General features: G+C 30.9%; 4 protein-coding genes across 4 annotated transcripts; 3 read left to right on the top strand and 1 right to left on the bottom strand.

Moving 5' to 3' along the window:
* Positions 1-35: 35 nt before the first annotated feature.
* Positions 36-3,075, top strand: Mau2 (Mau2 sister chromatid cohesion factor). Its single transcript, XM_035086951.1, has 4 exons — positions 36-511; positions 691-867; positions 958-2,134; positions 2,223-3,075. Exons 1-4 carry the CDS (start codon positions 287-289, stop codon positions 2,417-2,419), a joined length of 1,776 nt encoding a protein of 591 aa, XP_034942842.1. The 5' UTR covers positions 36-286; the 3' UTR covers positions 2,420-3,075.
* A 75-nt stretch (positions 3,076-3,150) lies between these two features.
* On the bottom strand, positions 3,151-4,418 carry LOC118069079 (NADH-quinone oxidoreductase subunit B 2-like). The gene is made up of 3 exons (XM_035086952.1): positions 4,260-4,418; positions 3,505-4,032; positions 3,151-3,416 (listed from the first exon to the last, which is right to left on the bottom strand). Exons 1-3 carry the CDS (start codon positions 4,282-4,284, stop codon positions 3,319-3,321), a joined length of 651 nt encoding a protein of 216 aa, XP_034942843.1. The 5' UTR covers positions 4,285-4,418; the 3' UTR covers positions 3,151-3,318.
* A 116-nt stretch (positions 4,419-4,534) lies between these two features.
* On the top strand, positions 4,535-7,037 carry Nup75 (nuclear pore complex protein Nup75). The gene is made up of 9 exons (XM_035086788.1): positions 4,535-4,564; positions 4,704-4,809; positions 4,877-5,092; positions 5,174-5,221; positions 5,298-5,677; positions 5,742-6,061; positions 6,130-6,242; positions 6,433-6,751; positions 6,827-7,037. The coding sequence occupies exons 1-9, from the start codon at positions 4,535-4,537 to the stop codon at positions 7,035-7,037; spliced, it is 1,743 nt and encodes a 580-aa protein (XP_034942679.1).
* Positions 7,038-7,061: 24 nt separating this feature from the next.
* Positions 7,062-16,585, top strand: Lrrk (Leucine-rich repeat kinase). The gene is made up of 3 exons (XM_035086950.1): positions 7,062-7,693; positions 7,771-8,050; positions 8,140-16,585. The coding sequence occupies exon 3, from the start codon at positions 8,149-8,151 to the stop codon at positions 15,514-15,516; it is 7,368 nt and encodes a 2,455-aa protein (XP_034942841.1). The 5' UTR covers positions 7,062-7,693; positions 7,771-8,050; positions 8,140-8,148; the 3' UTR covers positions 15,517-16,585.
* Positions 16,586-16,768: the final 183 nt, after the last annotated feature.

Genomic DNA, 16,768 nt, shown 5'->3' with positions numbered 1-16,768 from the left:
TCTGTAAGGCATACCAACTGCTGAACAAAACTCTGATCGAATTGGTATTCCTGTTGAATATCTGTTCATAAAATCGTAAATATTACGCAATAACGCGGTTTCCATGGAAAAATAAGTGTTAAAAAATATTTTCAAATGTGGTTAATTGTTTAAATAATAAATCAAAGTTATAATATTTCAAAGAAAGTCTTTAGATTTACTAAATTTAATTGGATAATTCTTGAGTATTACAACACAGTGCATATCTGTGATTGTCTTGTTCTGAACCTAAACGAGAAATGTCAAAATGGCGTCACAACAGGACGCTTGGTATCTTTCATTATTGGGATTAGCTGAAAATTTTCGAACGTCAAATCCACCAAATATCAAAGCCTGTATCCAATGTCTCCAAGCAGTTTTTCATTTTAAACCGCCTCCAAAAGTAGAAGCTAGAACACATCTTCAACTTGGTAACATTCTTCTAACGCACACAAAAAATACTGATCTTGCACGTTCTCATCTGGAGCAAGCAGTGAGTTTTTATGTTTTTCTTATCATATTATTGACTTATTATTGATTTTTATTGAACCTATTTATAATATTATTGTTTTAATTAATCAAAATAATCCTAACCTACAAAAAATTTTCAAATTAATTTTATCAACTTTTTAGTACTATTATCTGTCAATTAATGTTGTCATTTTCTTTTAGTGGGGGTTAAGTCAAAATATTCAAACTTTTGATGATGTTAAGTTTGAGGCTGCTAGCGTTGTAGCTGAATTGTATGAACAAAATGATACAAACATTTGTAAAAAAATACTCATAAAAGCTATTGAAGTATCTCAACATCATGTGTACTGGCATTGCAGACTTATTTTTCAATTGGCAGTAAGTTTTAAAATATATATATATATAAATTATGGAGCATTAAACTTTTGACGTAAAATCAAACTAAATAAATAATGTGTTAATTTTCAGCAAATACATGCATCGGAAAAAAATATTAGTGTTGCAAATAGTTTATTAGAAATCGGTAGTGATTATGCACAAGTGAACAATGCAAACTATACTAAAGTATTATTTATATTAAGTCGGTGTATGTTGTTGCTGATTGAAAAAAAATTCACGGAAGTACATCCGCTGTTTAACACAGCAAGCCGTCATGTTGAAAGCTGGGAAGGAAATCATTTTCAAAAGGAATATCTTAGAGTATATTTATTGGTTCTTCAAGTGTGTTATTTTTTAATGGCGGGCCAAGTAAAAAGCGTAAAATCTGTTTTAAAACAATTACAACAAAGTATACAAACGATAATGTCACCTAGTTGGCCATCAGATGAAGTAGTTACGGGATCAAATAGCGGTGATATGTTTATATGGATGCCAAAGGAACATTTGTATATTTTAGTTTATCTTGTTACGGTGATGCATTCAATGCAAGCTGGATATATGGAAAAAGCGCAAAAATATACAGATAAAGCTCTCTCACAAATTGAGAAGCTTAAAAGTACTGATAATAAACCAATTCTTTCGATATTTCAACTTATGTTATTAGAACACATAGTGATGTGTCGATTGGTTATGGGAAATAAAACTACAGCTCTTGCAGAAATTGCACAAGCGTGCCAATTGTGTAGGCCATATCCAAAACTTCTTAAAAGTCATGAAGCACAACTTCATACGCTACTAGGACTCTATGCAATGTCTATGAATTGTATGGAATCAGCTGAAGCTCAATTTCTCGCAACACTTCGAACCTCGTCAGAAAAGGAACTTTGTACTTTCGCTAATCTTAATCTCGCGATAGTGTATTTAAGGAGTAAACGAGATAAAGAACTTGGTGAACTTATGGACCGAATTAATCCAGATTCCTTGCAACCACATTCATTACAGGCAGCTGCTTATTATGTACAAGGACTTCAAGCATTTTTTGGAGCAAGATACAATGAGGCAAAAAGATATCTTAGAGAAACGTTGAAAATGGCAAATGCTGAAGATCTAAACAGACTCACATCATGTAGCTTAGTTCTTTTAGGTCATATTTTCCTATCTCTTGGTAATGAAAGAGAGTCTATGAATATGGTCACACCAGCTAATCAATTAGCATCTAAGATTCCAGACGTTCATGTGCAATTATGGGCTACAGCGATACTCAAAGGTACTTTTTTTTATTTATTTGCAATATTAAAAAAAAAACAACCATTAGATTTGATAATTGATACATTAATTGATTTTTGTTTTAATAGATTTGTACAGCAAAAATGGTGATCATAATCATGAAACGGAATTTTATCAAATGCATCTAAACTTTTCTCAAACACTCTTGAAAGATCATTTTCAAAGCACGCAAATGCCTGAACATACTTTAATACAATGGATACAAGGACCTATACCACCGATTTCTGCCAATCCTCCGCCTTCTACCTCGCGGGCTATTCTATAATTCGCAAAAATACTTTAACTGTGGATCTACTTAAATTTCGTATTGAATTTTCTAGTTGAAAAAAGGTAAACAGGCAGTTTCTTTGTATTATTTATTATTAAAAAAAAAAATTCAAATTTTAATGAACGTACAAAATGTATAAAATTAAACGATTCACTATATTTCAATGGTACAAATTTGATTATAGTCGAATGTACGTGCTGACGATCGAAAGATGAATATGATTCAAATGAATTTTTATTATAAACAGAGTATATTATGAGTCATTTCAGTAAAGTCATTTTTTAAAATAAATTCTAATGACGGAACGAATAATTTTAGTACTAAATTTTAGTACTGATCTCTCTATACTGAAATGAATACTCTGTAAATCAAATTTAAGCAAATAATAATTTTAAGTTATAGAAGTAAAATAGTTAATAACAATATATAATAAGAGGGTAAAAACGTAATTATATAGCCTGACGCAATTTTTACGTCTAAGGGGCCTTAATGTGAAAATAGTTAGATGTGAGAATGCGATTAATGAATGCTAGTCTAATATAAGGAATTCATTTTTTTTTAATTTCAAAATTAAATTGAATGTATGAATGTTCTATGAAATTCGTAGTTCCTGATTTATTAATCTTGTACAGGCTGTTTTATCACAAATATATGTATTTTTTAAAATAAAAAAGAAAGAGAATATAATTTTTATTCTTTAACTTAGAATAGAAAATTGTTTTCAATGATCAACTTAAAGTATTTTTATTAACTTCTATACATCTTTGAGTACTTGTCTCTCAAAAATTGAAATAAATAATTACAAATCTATAATTGCGTATCGGAAAAAATATGTTAAAGTTGCAATTACACATATATTTTGACTACAAATATAAGATTTATTATCATACAGTTTTTTATGTTCTATACCATGCTTGTGCTGTTTGCATACGTTTTATTTTTTTCTGAAGCTGAAGAATTCCATACATTAAAGCTTCTGCTGTTGGAGGACAACCTGTGAAGTACATTTTTAATTATTTTATTATTATATAAACAAAAATTAATCAATTATTTTAAGAATCTACTATTTTTGAAATATTTACCAGGTACGTAAATGTCCACGGGTATTACTCTATCACAACCTCTGACTACTGAGTAACTATAATGATAATATCCACCACCATTTGCGCAACTTCCCATTGAAATCACCCATCGAGGTTCAGGCATTTGATCATAAACTTTTCTTAAAGCAGGAGCCATTTTATTTGTAAGTGTTCCAGCAACAATAATTACATCTGCTTGTCGTGGAGATGCTCTGAATACTACTCCATATCGATCCATATCATATCTAGGTGCTGCAATGTGCATCATCTCAACAGCACAACAAGCTAATCCAAATGTTAAAGGCCATATTGACCCCTTTCGACCCCAATTCAACAAATCATCAACACGAGCTAGTGCGTATTCTGCTTTATTACTTGGAGTAAAAGGACTGTAAGGTTGTTTTTCTTTTGCTACAACACTAGATGCTTGTCCTTTAGAAGTTTCAGTGGATGCATCACGAATCTGTGTTAATGCAGGTAACAAAGTGTCATTCTTAATAACATTCTTGAAGCTATGCCCCAGATTACCTGAAAAAAAAAATTAAATTTTTATGTGTAATTTTTAATCCAATTTGCGCATTAATTGATATTTTAAGCAGTTATATAATTGCAATCAAAATAAATATGTATCATAAGACATGGAAGAGGTTAATTATTATGTTTGATACATGTCACGTAATTAATATTCAAATATTTATATGTAATTAAGATCATTTACTATTAATTAATAAATACTACATAGTTTAATTCCTTACGGGCAATGATAGCTGGTGACAGCATTTTTAAAGAAATTGCGTACTTTTCGTACGCTGTTGTTCTGTTTGGAAGATCAAGCCAGCTGTATAAGAGCGAGTTTTCATGAGTTCTAAATTGAAGATCTGAAGTTTGAGATCAGAAACAGTTTACCGTTTTGGCGGTAATGAAAATTGATTTACTGTGTATTTGTTGATTTTTTTTATGATTTTTATTATAAGTAGTATTCTTTATTGAATAAATTACGTACATTTATGAAATTTTGTTTTGTAGAATAATGGGTGACGAAGATAATCCACAGTTAATCGTAAGTCTTAAAAAATTTTCTAGTAAATTATTATTTTTAACCTCTAAATTAAGCCGGTATTTTATGGATATAATAATTTATTTATTGTATACTCTTTAATTAAGTTAATTATAAATTATTTTCTTGATTTTTTCAATAGGGAATACCTGATGATCTTTGTAGGCGAGCAGGAATTTCTGCTACTTGGAAAACTGGCAATAAATTAGGAATAATTGCATACAAACATGTTAATGTCTATTCTGGAGGTTTGTGATGATGTATAAATTTATTACAATCTATTAAGGATGTATTTATATAATTTTTTATTTGTAGATAAAAAAAGTAGTTTCTTTCCTTGTGATACACGAGTACATTTTCTTGGACCAGAAATAATATTGTTTTCTCCTATTCTTCGAAAATTAGTAAATGAAAGCAATGGAGTTTTTCTTTCGATTAGAAAAATTCAAAAATCCAATTCAGATGAAGTACGACCTGAATTAATAAAGCATAGTAAACAATACAGGTCAATTTTACGAGCTTGTGTTGAAAGTATTCAAGATGCTGCAGAAAAAGCAGAAAAAGATGAAAAAACAACTTTGGAAAATTTTTTAACTATTTTTTATAATATAGAGTGTATATGGCATTTAACAGAAATTTTATATGTTGATACTCTTCCAGGTAAATAAGTGATTATCATTATGAACTAAATAAATGTATGATTAATTTATTAATTATTTAAACGATAATTTTATAGGAGATGTTGTTCTTCCTCAATTATTAGAATGGGTACGATTTCATTTTCCATCACGAGAATTAATGGCCATGAAAATTTTAGCAAAAAAGTCAATTGGAGCGGAATTAGAAAATATGAATTATTGGGAAGCTGTGATAGGATGTGCATTACATGGCAAACTTGAAATAGTTCGATCTCTTTTATCATATCATACCAAAGCAGATCATCCAGCATTTGTAACTGCTGATAATATTCTTAAAACAATGCCTGTATATAATGTTTATGGTGGTTACTCCGTTAATGAATTTACAATGCGATGGAAACATTGGCAAATGGATTTAGCTTCTAATTTGGAATATAAAACATTTATGATTGATCATAATTTAGAGGAATTAATGCGGGTAATTATAATTGAATAGAATATAACTTTTTATTCAGCTCATATTAAATTAAAAGATATTTTAGTTGTTTGCTGGTGAAGAAGGAATTCTCTGGGATTTTTCTAAATATACTGAAGCTTGGTATGAACTTGTAGCAGCTAAGTTACTTTATTCATCACCGTGTTGTAAACAAGCAGAACTTGCTCGTCATGCAAATAATATCGCAGAAAGATGGCAAGCTGGAAGGCACTTGGATCATATTATTCTTGCCTTAATGGAGAATGAAATGTATAAAGTTATTGAACAAATACAACACATGAATGATAGTGGATGGTTTGCTGCGCATCTTACTGACTTACTTTATAATTGTGAAAAACTTAATATTATGGATGAAGATCAAACAAAGTATTTTATTTCATTAATTTATTATTTTTTTATTTGATAAAAATTTACTGAATATTTTTTAATTTCAGTGTTACTGATAAGCTTCATGAATCGCTTCTCTTAGAGTACGGAAGTACATTATTTGGACACTCATCTCTTTGGCAATGTGGTGCAAGCTACTTGGAACAATGTCCTACTCAAGGTATAGCTCGATTAGAAATCTTACTCCAATCGATACCGTTAAATAATGAAGCAAAAATTAATAAAATTATTGATATTGCTCGTAACAATAATTTAACAAATGTCGGTGAGTTGATGGTACCATAAAAATATTTCAATTATTTTATTTATGTTATAATAATAATAATTTTTTATTAAATATTTTCTTTTAGTAACGAGCATTTGTAAAATTCAAGGCATTAAGAGTATAAGGAGAGGTAGATTAGGTAATGCATTAGCTTGGGCTATTAAAGCACAAGATGGTGCATTTGCAACTTATATTGCCGATCAGTTTCTCAAACAATATGCAGAAGAAGGTATTTTACAATGCGAAGATCTTCTAGAGAATTTAGGTGCTTACATGTTAACTAGTGATCGACTTACATTCTTGGGGAAATATTGTGAATTTCATCAAATGTATGTTATGGAAGAATTCAGTGAAGCTGCTCAGTTATTAATATCTCTTATAACATCTAATTTAACTCCCAAATAGTAAGTAAATTAAAATTATAAAGTTTAAGATTATATACATATGGAATACAATTTTCTGTTGAACTTTTTTTTTAGTTTCTGGCCAATTTTATTGACAGACGCTATACCTCTATTAGAAGCCGAAGATATTTTGTTATCTAGTAAAGATACATTTTTGTTGATGCGATCTGTTGAAGAACACGGTGATGATCCGGCTTTTCATGATAAAACTGAAATATTCAGGCTATCAGCAGCACGTAATTTAGCACGAGCTTTAAATATTGAAACTGGTCAACCAGAAAAATAAGTACAATTAAGTAAAATCATTAAGTAATTTAAAAATTACGTTTTTCATTTTAATAATAAAATTAATAATTTTGTAATGATAATAATAATCATCATATTTCATATAAAAAGCTTTTCCTTGAAACCTAAGAATAAAAATTTTATGTAATCATAGAAAAACGTAATACGATACATGTGAGAAATCAAATCCATATATTTTCCGGTTGATCGACAAGTTCAGTGAGTGATCATTCATTGAAAACAAAATAGAGTTTAGTATAAGAGATTAATTTAATGAATAAACATTCAGAAATTTTTCTATAAGAAATATTTATAATTAATGTTTTATAGAATAATATTTTAATATACTAACAAAATTATAATACGATTCAGTGGAATGATAACACTACAAATATCAGTAATTTAATGATTTAGATCTAGCTGTGCCCTATGATGGGGAGGAAATTAAATTACATCATCACGTGCATTCATTCTGTTTTCAATTTTTCATAGAATTGATTTTATTTACTACTCAATGTGTAATGGGAGTGTAATAGCTACTGTACGCATGAATTGTCGATACTGTAGTCTTCTGTGCACAATTGTGGACTACTGTCAAAAGTGTCATTTACAAAATGGAATCTTGATATCGCGCGAAATAATTAAAACAATTCATAAGTAATTATAGATTTATTATAAATTAAATTTTTTTATTAAATGTAATAATTATTTAATTTTTTAACTAATTTTTATAGCCAAGGATGAATGACAAGTCATTCTCTAGGATTATTTGAGGTTAGATTGGAGCTTTCAGTAAAATAATTGTATTCAAAAAAATTTTAATCATTGAATAGCTAATGAGAGTGTTGAAATAGAAATGATTTTCACTGATAAATATAATAAGAAGAGATTATACTGCTTCTGTGAATTACTGATAAAAAATAAATCGAATTATCAAGATATTACATGAAATTTTGAATAATAAATCATGAAATAAACAACAATTTCATTGATTTTCAAGTAAACAATTAAACAGTAAGTGTTTTATGAATTTCAATTGTTAATTATTATATCATAGTTCTGGTTTAGAATGACAGTATTTATTGTTATTGTCGGTTGTTTAGAATACCGTTATGGAAGATTATACTCCAGTAGATGAAGACTTTCCTGGTCGTTTACTACATCAAGCTGCACTGTGGGATAATGCAGAACTTTTAGAAGATCTTTTAAGAGGTGAGCATGCTCAATATATCAATAGTCAAGATTCCTGGGGCCGAGCACCTTTACATGCAGCTGCAATAACTGAGAATTCAAGGTGCTTAGGAGTCTTATTAGCAACAGGAGCTAATGCTAACATACAATGTGGTCCTCGAGGTCAACACAGAACACCTCTTCACGTTTGTACTGATCATGGACATAGTGGAAATATTCAAAAAATGTTGGAATTTAACGTAGATTTAAAAATCAGTGATGATAATGGATTAACTCCGTTAGACATTGCCAAAAAAAATGATGATAGTGAATGTGTAAATTTATTACAAAAAGCAGCTGAAAAATATGAATTAGCAAAGCTAGCAACTCATGCATCTTTAAGAGCTGCTTGCATGCAAGGTGATACTGTGGCAGCTAGAAATATTATTCAAACTACTTTAGATCATTTAGAGTATATTATTAATATGGCTCCAAACGGTGCTAATACTCTTTTATTTATTGCTTGTGAAATGGGCCATAAGGATATTGTAAGGCTACTATTAGATCATGGCGCTGATTGTCGAAGTCATCCTGTTACTAAATACTGTCCTTTATACATTGCTTGTTATAATGGAAAACTAGAAATTGTTGATCTATTACTTCGTCATTTTCCTAAACAAGTTCAATCATTAACAGTGGAACGATGGTTGCCAATACATGCTGCGGCTATTAATGGTCATTCTGCTATTGTAGATTTCTTGCTCAAATTTGAATATCCTTCACATCTTAATCAACGTTTCAAAGATCCGTCCGGTGAGTTAGAATATGAACTACCTTTCGACATTAATACTCAGGATGTAACGGGCCAAAATGTTTTATACATTGTGAGTATGCTTGGTAATATAAAAATAGTAGAATCCTTGTTGAATTATCGAGTGAAATCAAGAAAAATAAAAAATGAAGAGGTTGGAACTAATCAACCAGTAGCCGTGTCCAAGCGTAGAATTTCAAGTGGGATTCAAAAACTCATGTCAAGTCTCAATTTTCGTAGTAAAGCTGGTGATAAAAAAGATGAAAATACAATATGTCCATTAAATTTAGATATTTATTGTAATAATAATACAGAGACAGCACTTCATGCTGCTGTTAAAGCAGGCCACACTGACGTTGTTGCTATATTACTTCAAGCTGGAGCTAATCCTAATTTACCTATCAAAGTGATTGATAATTCTGATGGTGAAGGAAGCACTTCTACCGTTTTAACAATAGCTTCTTATAATCGAGATATTAAGATAGCTGATTTATTACTTAAACATGGTGCAATTGATAATGAATGTAGGGCATTAAAAATTGCTGCTCAAAATCGTGATGAAGTTTTAACAGCTAAATTGCTTTCAATCAAAGCTCATCCTGATCCTGAATATAAAATAAATAAAAAAGCAATGACAGAAGGTACACAAACATCACATTTTTCTGCACTATCTAGTTTTGGAAATGTTACTTATCCTTCTTTATTTCCTAACACTCCAACGATGATCAATTGGCATAATCAACAATGCCGATTGTCTCAAATACGTGGTCAATGGCTTATTGATGCTGTACTCCATGTAAATAAAAAACTTAGCGTGAAAAATAATGATCTTGCACTCTATGCTATTACAAGGATAGATATTTCTCATAATTCAATAACAACTATTCCTTCAATGGTTTTTTATCTTCAAAGTTTAAAATACCTTAATATGGCACAGAATAAAATAGATACTCTTACAGCTGAACCAAGCAGTCCACGAGACAAATTATGTCCTGTTCTGGAAGAAATTTATTTACAAGACAATCGTTTAGAACAGCTGCCCAATTTTTTGATGAATCTACCAGCATTGGAAATCATGGATGTGTCTAATAACAAATTACAATGTCTACCGGATAATCTTTGGCATGCTCCTAAATTAAAAGAATTGAATGCTTCATTTAATCTTTTAAAAGATTTGCCTAGTCAAGTATCACAGAACATTTCAAGAAAATTACAAAGAGATGATGTTCTCAGTAGTAGTCCAAGTAGTCGAAGTATAACTTCACAAATTGGTATCCCTCATGATGATTCAGTTGAATTTGATTCTTTCATAAAATTGGCCAATGCTCAGGTCATTGAATTGGAAAGACCGCACGTTTGGACAGAATCTGTTCAAGTGACTGAGAAAATATCCGATGATACGGAACCAGGAACCCGTTCTGTATTGACTTCACTCAACTTAGCACACAATTTATTCACAAGTATACCTGTAGCTTTACCTTGCCTAGCTGTAAATCTTGTCCGACTTAATATGGCTTACAATTCTCTACGTTCAATGAGTCATATAACTTCATACCCAACTAGTTTGAAACAGCTTGATCTATCAAATAATCAAATTTCTTGCTGGCCTAGTTTACCACAAGTGGACGGCGCCGATGTAATGGAACAAGCTACAACAGCTTGTTATTCTCCTGCCACTAATATTCAGTCTTCTATGGTACCCAACAATAGACAGACTGCTACTTCATTGAGAGATGTTGTTCTTATGTCGGTCTGCACTCATCGAAGACATTTGAGGCTTGAAAATTTACGAACTTTAGTATTAGCAAATAATTTACTCACTCGAATTCAACTTACTTCAGTTGATGATGGTGAATCTTCGAGTTTTGAAGAAGAAAATATTGATAGAGATACCAAAATTACTTATTCTGGCTCCAAACTTTATCTTCTTTTTCCTAATGTCAGTATGTTAGACGTTAGTAATAACCAATTGAAAGAAATTCCACAAAATATTTATGAGTTAAGTAATTTGTCAGTATTAAATATCAGTGGAAATAGCGAGATTATCGAGCTACCTCCACAAATGGGTCTTTTATCACGATTATGGAATTTAAACACACAAGGTTGTAAACTACAAGAACCACTTAAATCAATGATTGAATCAAAAAAATATAAAACTATGGATGTCGTTGGTTATTTAAAATCAGTATTAGAAGATGCAAAACCTTATGCAAGAATGAAACTCATGATTGTTGGCATTCAAGGTATTGGAAAGACGAGTTTACTTGAACAACTTCGACAGGAGGGTGAAGTACCAAATAAAAAGAAAGCCTCTGAACATTGGGCCAAACGAATGGGCAATAAAAATATTAATACTAAGACTGCTAGAGGTACGACCATTTCAACAGTTGGAGTAGACATTGGTGATTGGATTTATGAAAAAAAAGTGCGTGGTCAATCATCGCATGGACCTGTTTACTTTAGAACATGGGACTTTGGTGGACAAAAGGAATATTATGCAACACACCAGTACTTTCTCTCTAAACGAAGTTTATATATTGTTGTATGGAGAATAACTGACGGCTTTAAAGGAGTAAGTGAAATTTTTCAATGGCTTGTAAACATTCAGAGTCGAGCTCCCAATTCACCAGTAATTATTGTTGGGACTCATTACGACATTTCTTATGAACAAAGTGAAGCTCTTCAGCAATACATTCGTGAAAAATTCATTAATGTCGTTGATGCTGAAAAATGTGGACTTCCTAAAGTAATGGAGACTATAGAAATCAGTTGTAAAACAAAACATAATATTAAAATGCTTTGTAATCTCATTTATGACGTAGTATTTAGTTTAAGGTCACCAGGAAGTAAAGAGTTATTATTAGAACAACGTGTACCAGCTAGTTATTTAGCTTTAGAGGACGTTGTGGTTCAATTAGCTCATGATAGAAAATTGTCAGGTGCTGATCCAGTTCTTAAAGCTGATCAGTACTATGCAGCCGTTAATAATGAGCTTCAAAAACTTCACAGATCATTCCGTGATCCTGCAGAATTACATCAAGCTACCCTATTTCTTCATGAAAATGGAATAATCCTTCATTATGATGATGCAACGTTGCGGGATTTATACTTTTTAGATCCTCAATGGCTTTGTGATATGCTAGCTCATGTAGTGACAATTCGAGAAATAAATCCTTTTGCAAGATGCGGAATTATGAAATTAGATGATATTCAACATGTTTTTAAATCATCTACAATTTCTTCAACTGATACACAAGGTTACATTGTTAGTTTACTCAATAAATTTGAAGTAGCTCTTACTTGGGATTATCGAACACTTTTGATACCTTCTTTGCTACCAACTGAAGAAGATATTTTACGTAATAATCTATTAGTTAAAATTCCTGTTAAAAATCGAGGGTGGCATATTAGATCTAAAAAAATAACTTCTCCTATTCAATCACCTTCTGTTGCAGGTGATAAAGGAAAACTACAATATCCTTTAACATCAAGACCTCAACCTGATTGTTCAGTAACAAGATTATTACTTATGTCTTATTTTCCAAGTGGATTTTGGTCACGATTAATAACAAGGATTCTGGCAGACGATACAATTGTTGAAATTGTCATGTCATTTTTAACTCCCTTTAAAGATATTGTTGATGATAATATTTTTGCTAATCTTATGGAAACTAATGCTGAATGGGTACTATGGCAAACAGGACTTGAACTTCGTTATGCTGGAATAACATTATTGAGATTAAAAGAAATCAATTATAATTTAAAAAATACACCTTACGATTATAGACAGTTTAAATTCAAATTGAAACAAGATGGAATATGGTGTACAGTTGATTTAAAAAATTCAGCAATACTTGAAATATGGTTTCCAATTGATACATTAGTTGTTAAACAGCCAATCATGTCAGATACTTCAGATGATCCAATTGGTTATCAAGCAATAGTCGTCGAACCTCGACCAGAAAGTATGCCTCAACTATTAGCTCTTATTGTCGATCATATTGATATTTTATTGGAGGATTGGTATCCAACATTAGGAACTCGATTTGTTCATACTTCAGAAGGAAAATTACTTGTAACTCGTTTAATCCCATGTCCACGTTGTCTTTTAAATAACGGAGATTTCGAAGGTGAAACAAGTGATCAAGAGCATCATTCAGAAGATGACCCTAAATATTATATGAATCATGAGAGACAAAGTCAAGATAGCTATAAATCTGATGGTGACAGTGGTGTTGGGTATGATAGTTCAACATCAAGCAGAATGCCATCTCTCGAAGGTCATCCTGATGTAATACGACAATTTTCGAAACCTGAAGGAATTTTAGCTTACTCTTGGATGGTAGAAGAGTGTATTTTATCAGCTTATAGCAACAAGACAATTGCATGTCCAAAACATATGGATATTCCTCTCTCACATGTCGCACCTGATATTATATTTATGGATTTAGGATCAAAACATCTTATCAAGTCAGAGGATATTAAAAGAGGCAGAATGTTAGGTCGTGGAGCTTTTGGTTTTGTTTTCAAAGGAGTTTGTAAAGCACCAGGAAATACAACTAAAATAGATGTGGCAATGAAAATGTTACAACCAGTACCACCAGGACCAAATTCGAAACCATCAGCAGTTTTAGCATACAAAGCAGCTCAGAGTAAATGGGATCGTGATCCTCTTCAGTATGCTTGCAAAGCGTATTGCACAGCAAGACAGGAATTAAATATTTTATTAACTTTGAGGCATGCCAATATTGTACCTCTAATTGGAATTGTTATAAGTCCATTAGCACTTGTATTAGATTTAGCACCTGAAGGAGCATTAGATAATGTTCTAAAGAATTATCGACGTTCTGGAGCTAAATTAGATCCTTACACTCTTCAAGCAATTATTCTTCAAGTTGCAAAAGCAGTAGAATATCTCCATCAACAGCATGTTATTTATAGAGACTTAAAGTCAGAAAATGTTTTAGTATGGCAAATGCCAGCGCCTTTCAGCGATTATCCTGACAATGTTCATGTTAAAGTAGCGGACTATGGAATATCTAGGCTAACTCTACCTTCTGGAGCAAAAGGATTTGGAGGGACTGAGGGATTTATGGCGCCAGAAATAATAAAATATAACGGCGAAGAAGAATATACTGAAAAGGTTGATTCTTTTTCATTTGGAATGTTTATCTATGAACTTGTTACCTTGCGACAGCCATTTGAAGGCCATGAAGCTGTGAAAGAGTGTATTTTGGAAGGAGGCAGACCACCACTGACTTATCGTGAAACTCTTTATCCATGTTATTTGTTAGATTTAATGGTGATTTGTTGGGCACAAAATCCAAAAGATCGTCCAACTGCTAGCCAAATAGTTTCTATTGCTTCTGCTCCGGAATTCACACATTTGATTGATGTTACTCTTCTTACTGAAAGAACTCATGTTACAGCTATTACTGCAACATCACGGTCTTTAGAAGATAATGTGAATGGTGATGAGATATGGCTGGGACATAATAACGGCGAGGTGGACATGCTATTAGGAACAGAAAAGGGCTGGTTGCAACATGTAAGAATAGAGACACCCGTTATTCCTTACGCGATGTGTGGCGTTGATGGCTATATCTGGATAGGAGACAATGCAGGACAAATACATGTTTATCTAGGTAGTAATTTTGGTTGTGTGGGGAGTTATAATCTAGAGTCAGACCATTATCGAGAGTCTAAAGTTGTTAGTTTGATGCATCTTGAACAGCTAAAACAATTTATTGTTGCTTTACATAGTGGAAAACTGTATCTCTTATCAAACAATTTTACGCAAATGAAAAAAACTGAAATAGAAACTAAAATTCGAGATCATGTTAGAACTTATTCTTTGGCAGTTGTTTATCGAAGAAGACGAATTATTGAATTATGGACTGGTCAAAGTTTTGGAAAAGTAACAATTTATGTTTTGAAAGATGGTAATTTAGTTGATACTTGCGAGTTAATTCATCTTACAAATGAAACAGCTAGTAAAAATTTATTTGCAACGTATTTATTGAGTGCTGAAAGTTCAGTACTTTCATATACTTATCCAGGTTGTATTGTTTATCAATGGGATGTAGAAACTCGGCAAATAATAAATAAACTAGACATGTCAAAGCTCGTACCATGTTCAGAAAGTCTTAAATCAATTTCTATTGAAGAAAACTTGACTACAGACAGATGCCAAGTCACTGCATTAGAAGTGTGCATGAATCAGCTATATATTGGAACAACATGGGGATGTATAGCAGTAGCAGAATGCAATTCATTACGACCAATTACAGTTTTTAGGCCATTTGAGGGTAAAGTGTGCCAAATTATTGCTCTCAAATCGACAGACAAAAAGAAATTAGCACTCGCAACTGTTGGTCAAGGATATAGAAGCTTAATTTCAAGATATACTGATTATCCACTAGATTGTTTAGTGGCAGAGGATTTAAAACATAATATGTATACTTTACTTTGGCGATCGGAACATTGGTCAGCTGCTTAATCACTTTATGAAACTCTTAGTCATAATTTCAATAGATAAATCATTTTATCTATATTGATATTTAATAATTGGTAACAAAAATATATTAATCAGTGATTGTGAATCTATACCAGGAGTGCTTTAAGGTGCAATTAACGCTACATTACATTAAATTTTTATTTTAAAAATAAAACAAAAATTATCTACTTGTTTTTATCATTTAGAGAAACAAACAATACTTCAATTACGTTTAAAAACACGAATATGATGATGATAAAAATTAATCTCTTGAAAAGAAAAATATTTTTTGCAATGTGTTATTTAAATACAATAGCTATTATCAAAATTATCATTTAAAATATTTTTGATGATGAAAAAATCTCTGACTAAATTTTTGTTTTCTTGTTGATAATAACAAACTCGCCAATGTAGTATGAATGAACATTTTTATATCTTATATTAAACGTCCAAGCTGATAAATTTAATGCAATTTATTCCGGTATTTATCAATCAAATATTTGTAATTGTATTGTTATAACTATTCGTAAAGTCATTTATCATGAATTAGATGAATAAAAGTCACTGAATGATCTCGCTCTAAAATTCGGGTATTTTCCGTAAACTTAGAAATTAATTACGTGATAAAGTAAATGTAATGAAATAAGAATAATTGAATTTTATTACAAAATAATCTTCCATTACTGAGTATAATTAATTGATCAAATAACTAGTGTAATAAATTTAATCCTATAGTACAACAAAAACCCAAGGCCACTATGATGAATATTAGAATTAAGAAATCACTTGCGTCCTATTGAAAAAAATTCATGTAATTTCGAACTTTACATGTGATATGTTTTTATTAAGTTATTTTGCAAATTCATTCGTTCATTGATAATGAATAGAACTGTTTTAACTCTATGGCTCGAAAAATAATTTTTATATTTTTTTCACTCCTCTACACTCAGTATGTTAATAATTTCCACCATTTTTTGGGAAATAAGTAATTAGTTAATACGTAAAATACATTTTATATTATGAGTTTATTTAGTCATTTTATTATTTTAAAAATAATTCTTTGTCTTATCATGCTGAGAGGAAAAATTAATAACACAAATTAATAAAACAATTTATTAAAAGAAATATAACCTAATTACTTATCTTTAATAGAACGAGTTATTACTTATAACCTATATGTAAGTACTTTGTTATGAAAATCTCAATTTTTCCTCTCAATACAAACTTTATATTACTATAAATTAGCACAGAACAT

The sequence above is a fragment of the Chelonus insularis genome, unplaced genomic scaffold (assembly GCF_013357705.1).
Source record: "Chelonus insularis isolate UGA/USDA-ARS -01 unplaced genomic scaffold, ASM1335770v1 contig_404_pilon, whole genome shotgun sequence".
NCBI lineage: Eukaryota > Metazoa > Arthropoda > Insecta > Hymenoptera > Braconidae > Chelonus > Chelonus insularis.
The sequence above is the reverse complement of the archived record's forward strand: the minus strand, read 5'-3'. Positions and strand labels throughout refer to the sequence as shown.

Excerpts from the sequence above, each read along its gene's own strand:
- Mau2 (XM_035086951.1), top strand. The coding sequence starts at position 287 with ATGGCGTCACAACAGGACGCTTGGTATCTTTCATTATTGGGATTAGCT. Across the intron at positions 868-957 it reads GACTTATTTTTCAATTGGCA|CAAATACATGCATCGGAAAA; the intron begins GTAAGTTTTAAA and ends GTTAATTTTCAG. Across the intron at positions 2,135-2,222 it reads GGCTACAGCGATACTCAAAG|ATTTGTACAGCAAAAATGGT; the intron begins GTACTTTTTTTT and ends TTGTTTTAATAG.
- LOC118069079 (XM_035086952.1), bottom strand. The coding sequence starts at position 4,284 with ATGCTGTCACCAGCTATCATTGCCC. Across the intron at positions 4,033-4,259 it reads GTCACCAGCTATCATTGCCC|GTAATCTGGGGCATAGCTTC; the intron begins GTAAGGAATTAA and ends TTTTTTTTTCAG. Across the intron at positions 3,417-3,504 it reads CGTGGACATTTACGTACCTG|GTTGTCCTCCAACAGCAGAA; the intron begins GTAAATATTTCA and ends TGTACTTCACAG.
- Nup75 (XM_035086788.1), top strand. The coding sequence starts at position 4,535 with ATGGGTGACGAAGATAATCCACAGTTAATC. Across the intron at positions 4,810-4,876 it reads TGTTAATGTCTATTCTGGAG|ATAAAAAAAGTAGTTTCTTT; the intron begins GTTTGTGATGAT and ends TTTTATTTGTAG. Across the intron at positions 6,243-6,432 it reads GGAACAATGTCCTACTCAAG|TAACGAGCATTTGTAAAATT; the intron begins GTATAGCTCGAT and ends ATTTTCTTTTAG.
- Lrrk (XM_035086950.1), top strand. The coding sequence starts at position 8,149 with ATGGAAGATTATACTCCAGTAGATGAAGACTTTCCTGGTCGTTTACTA.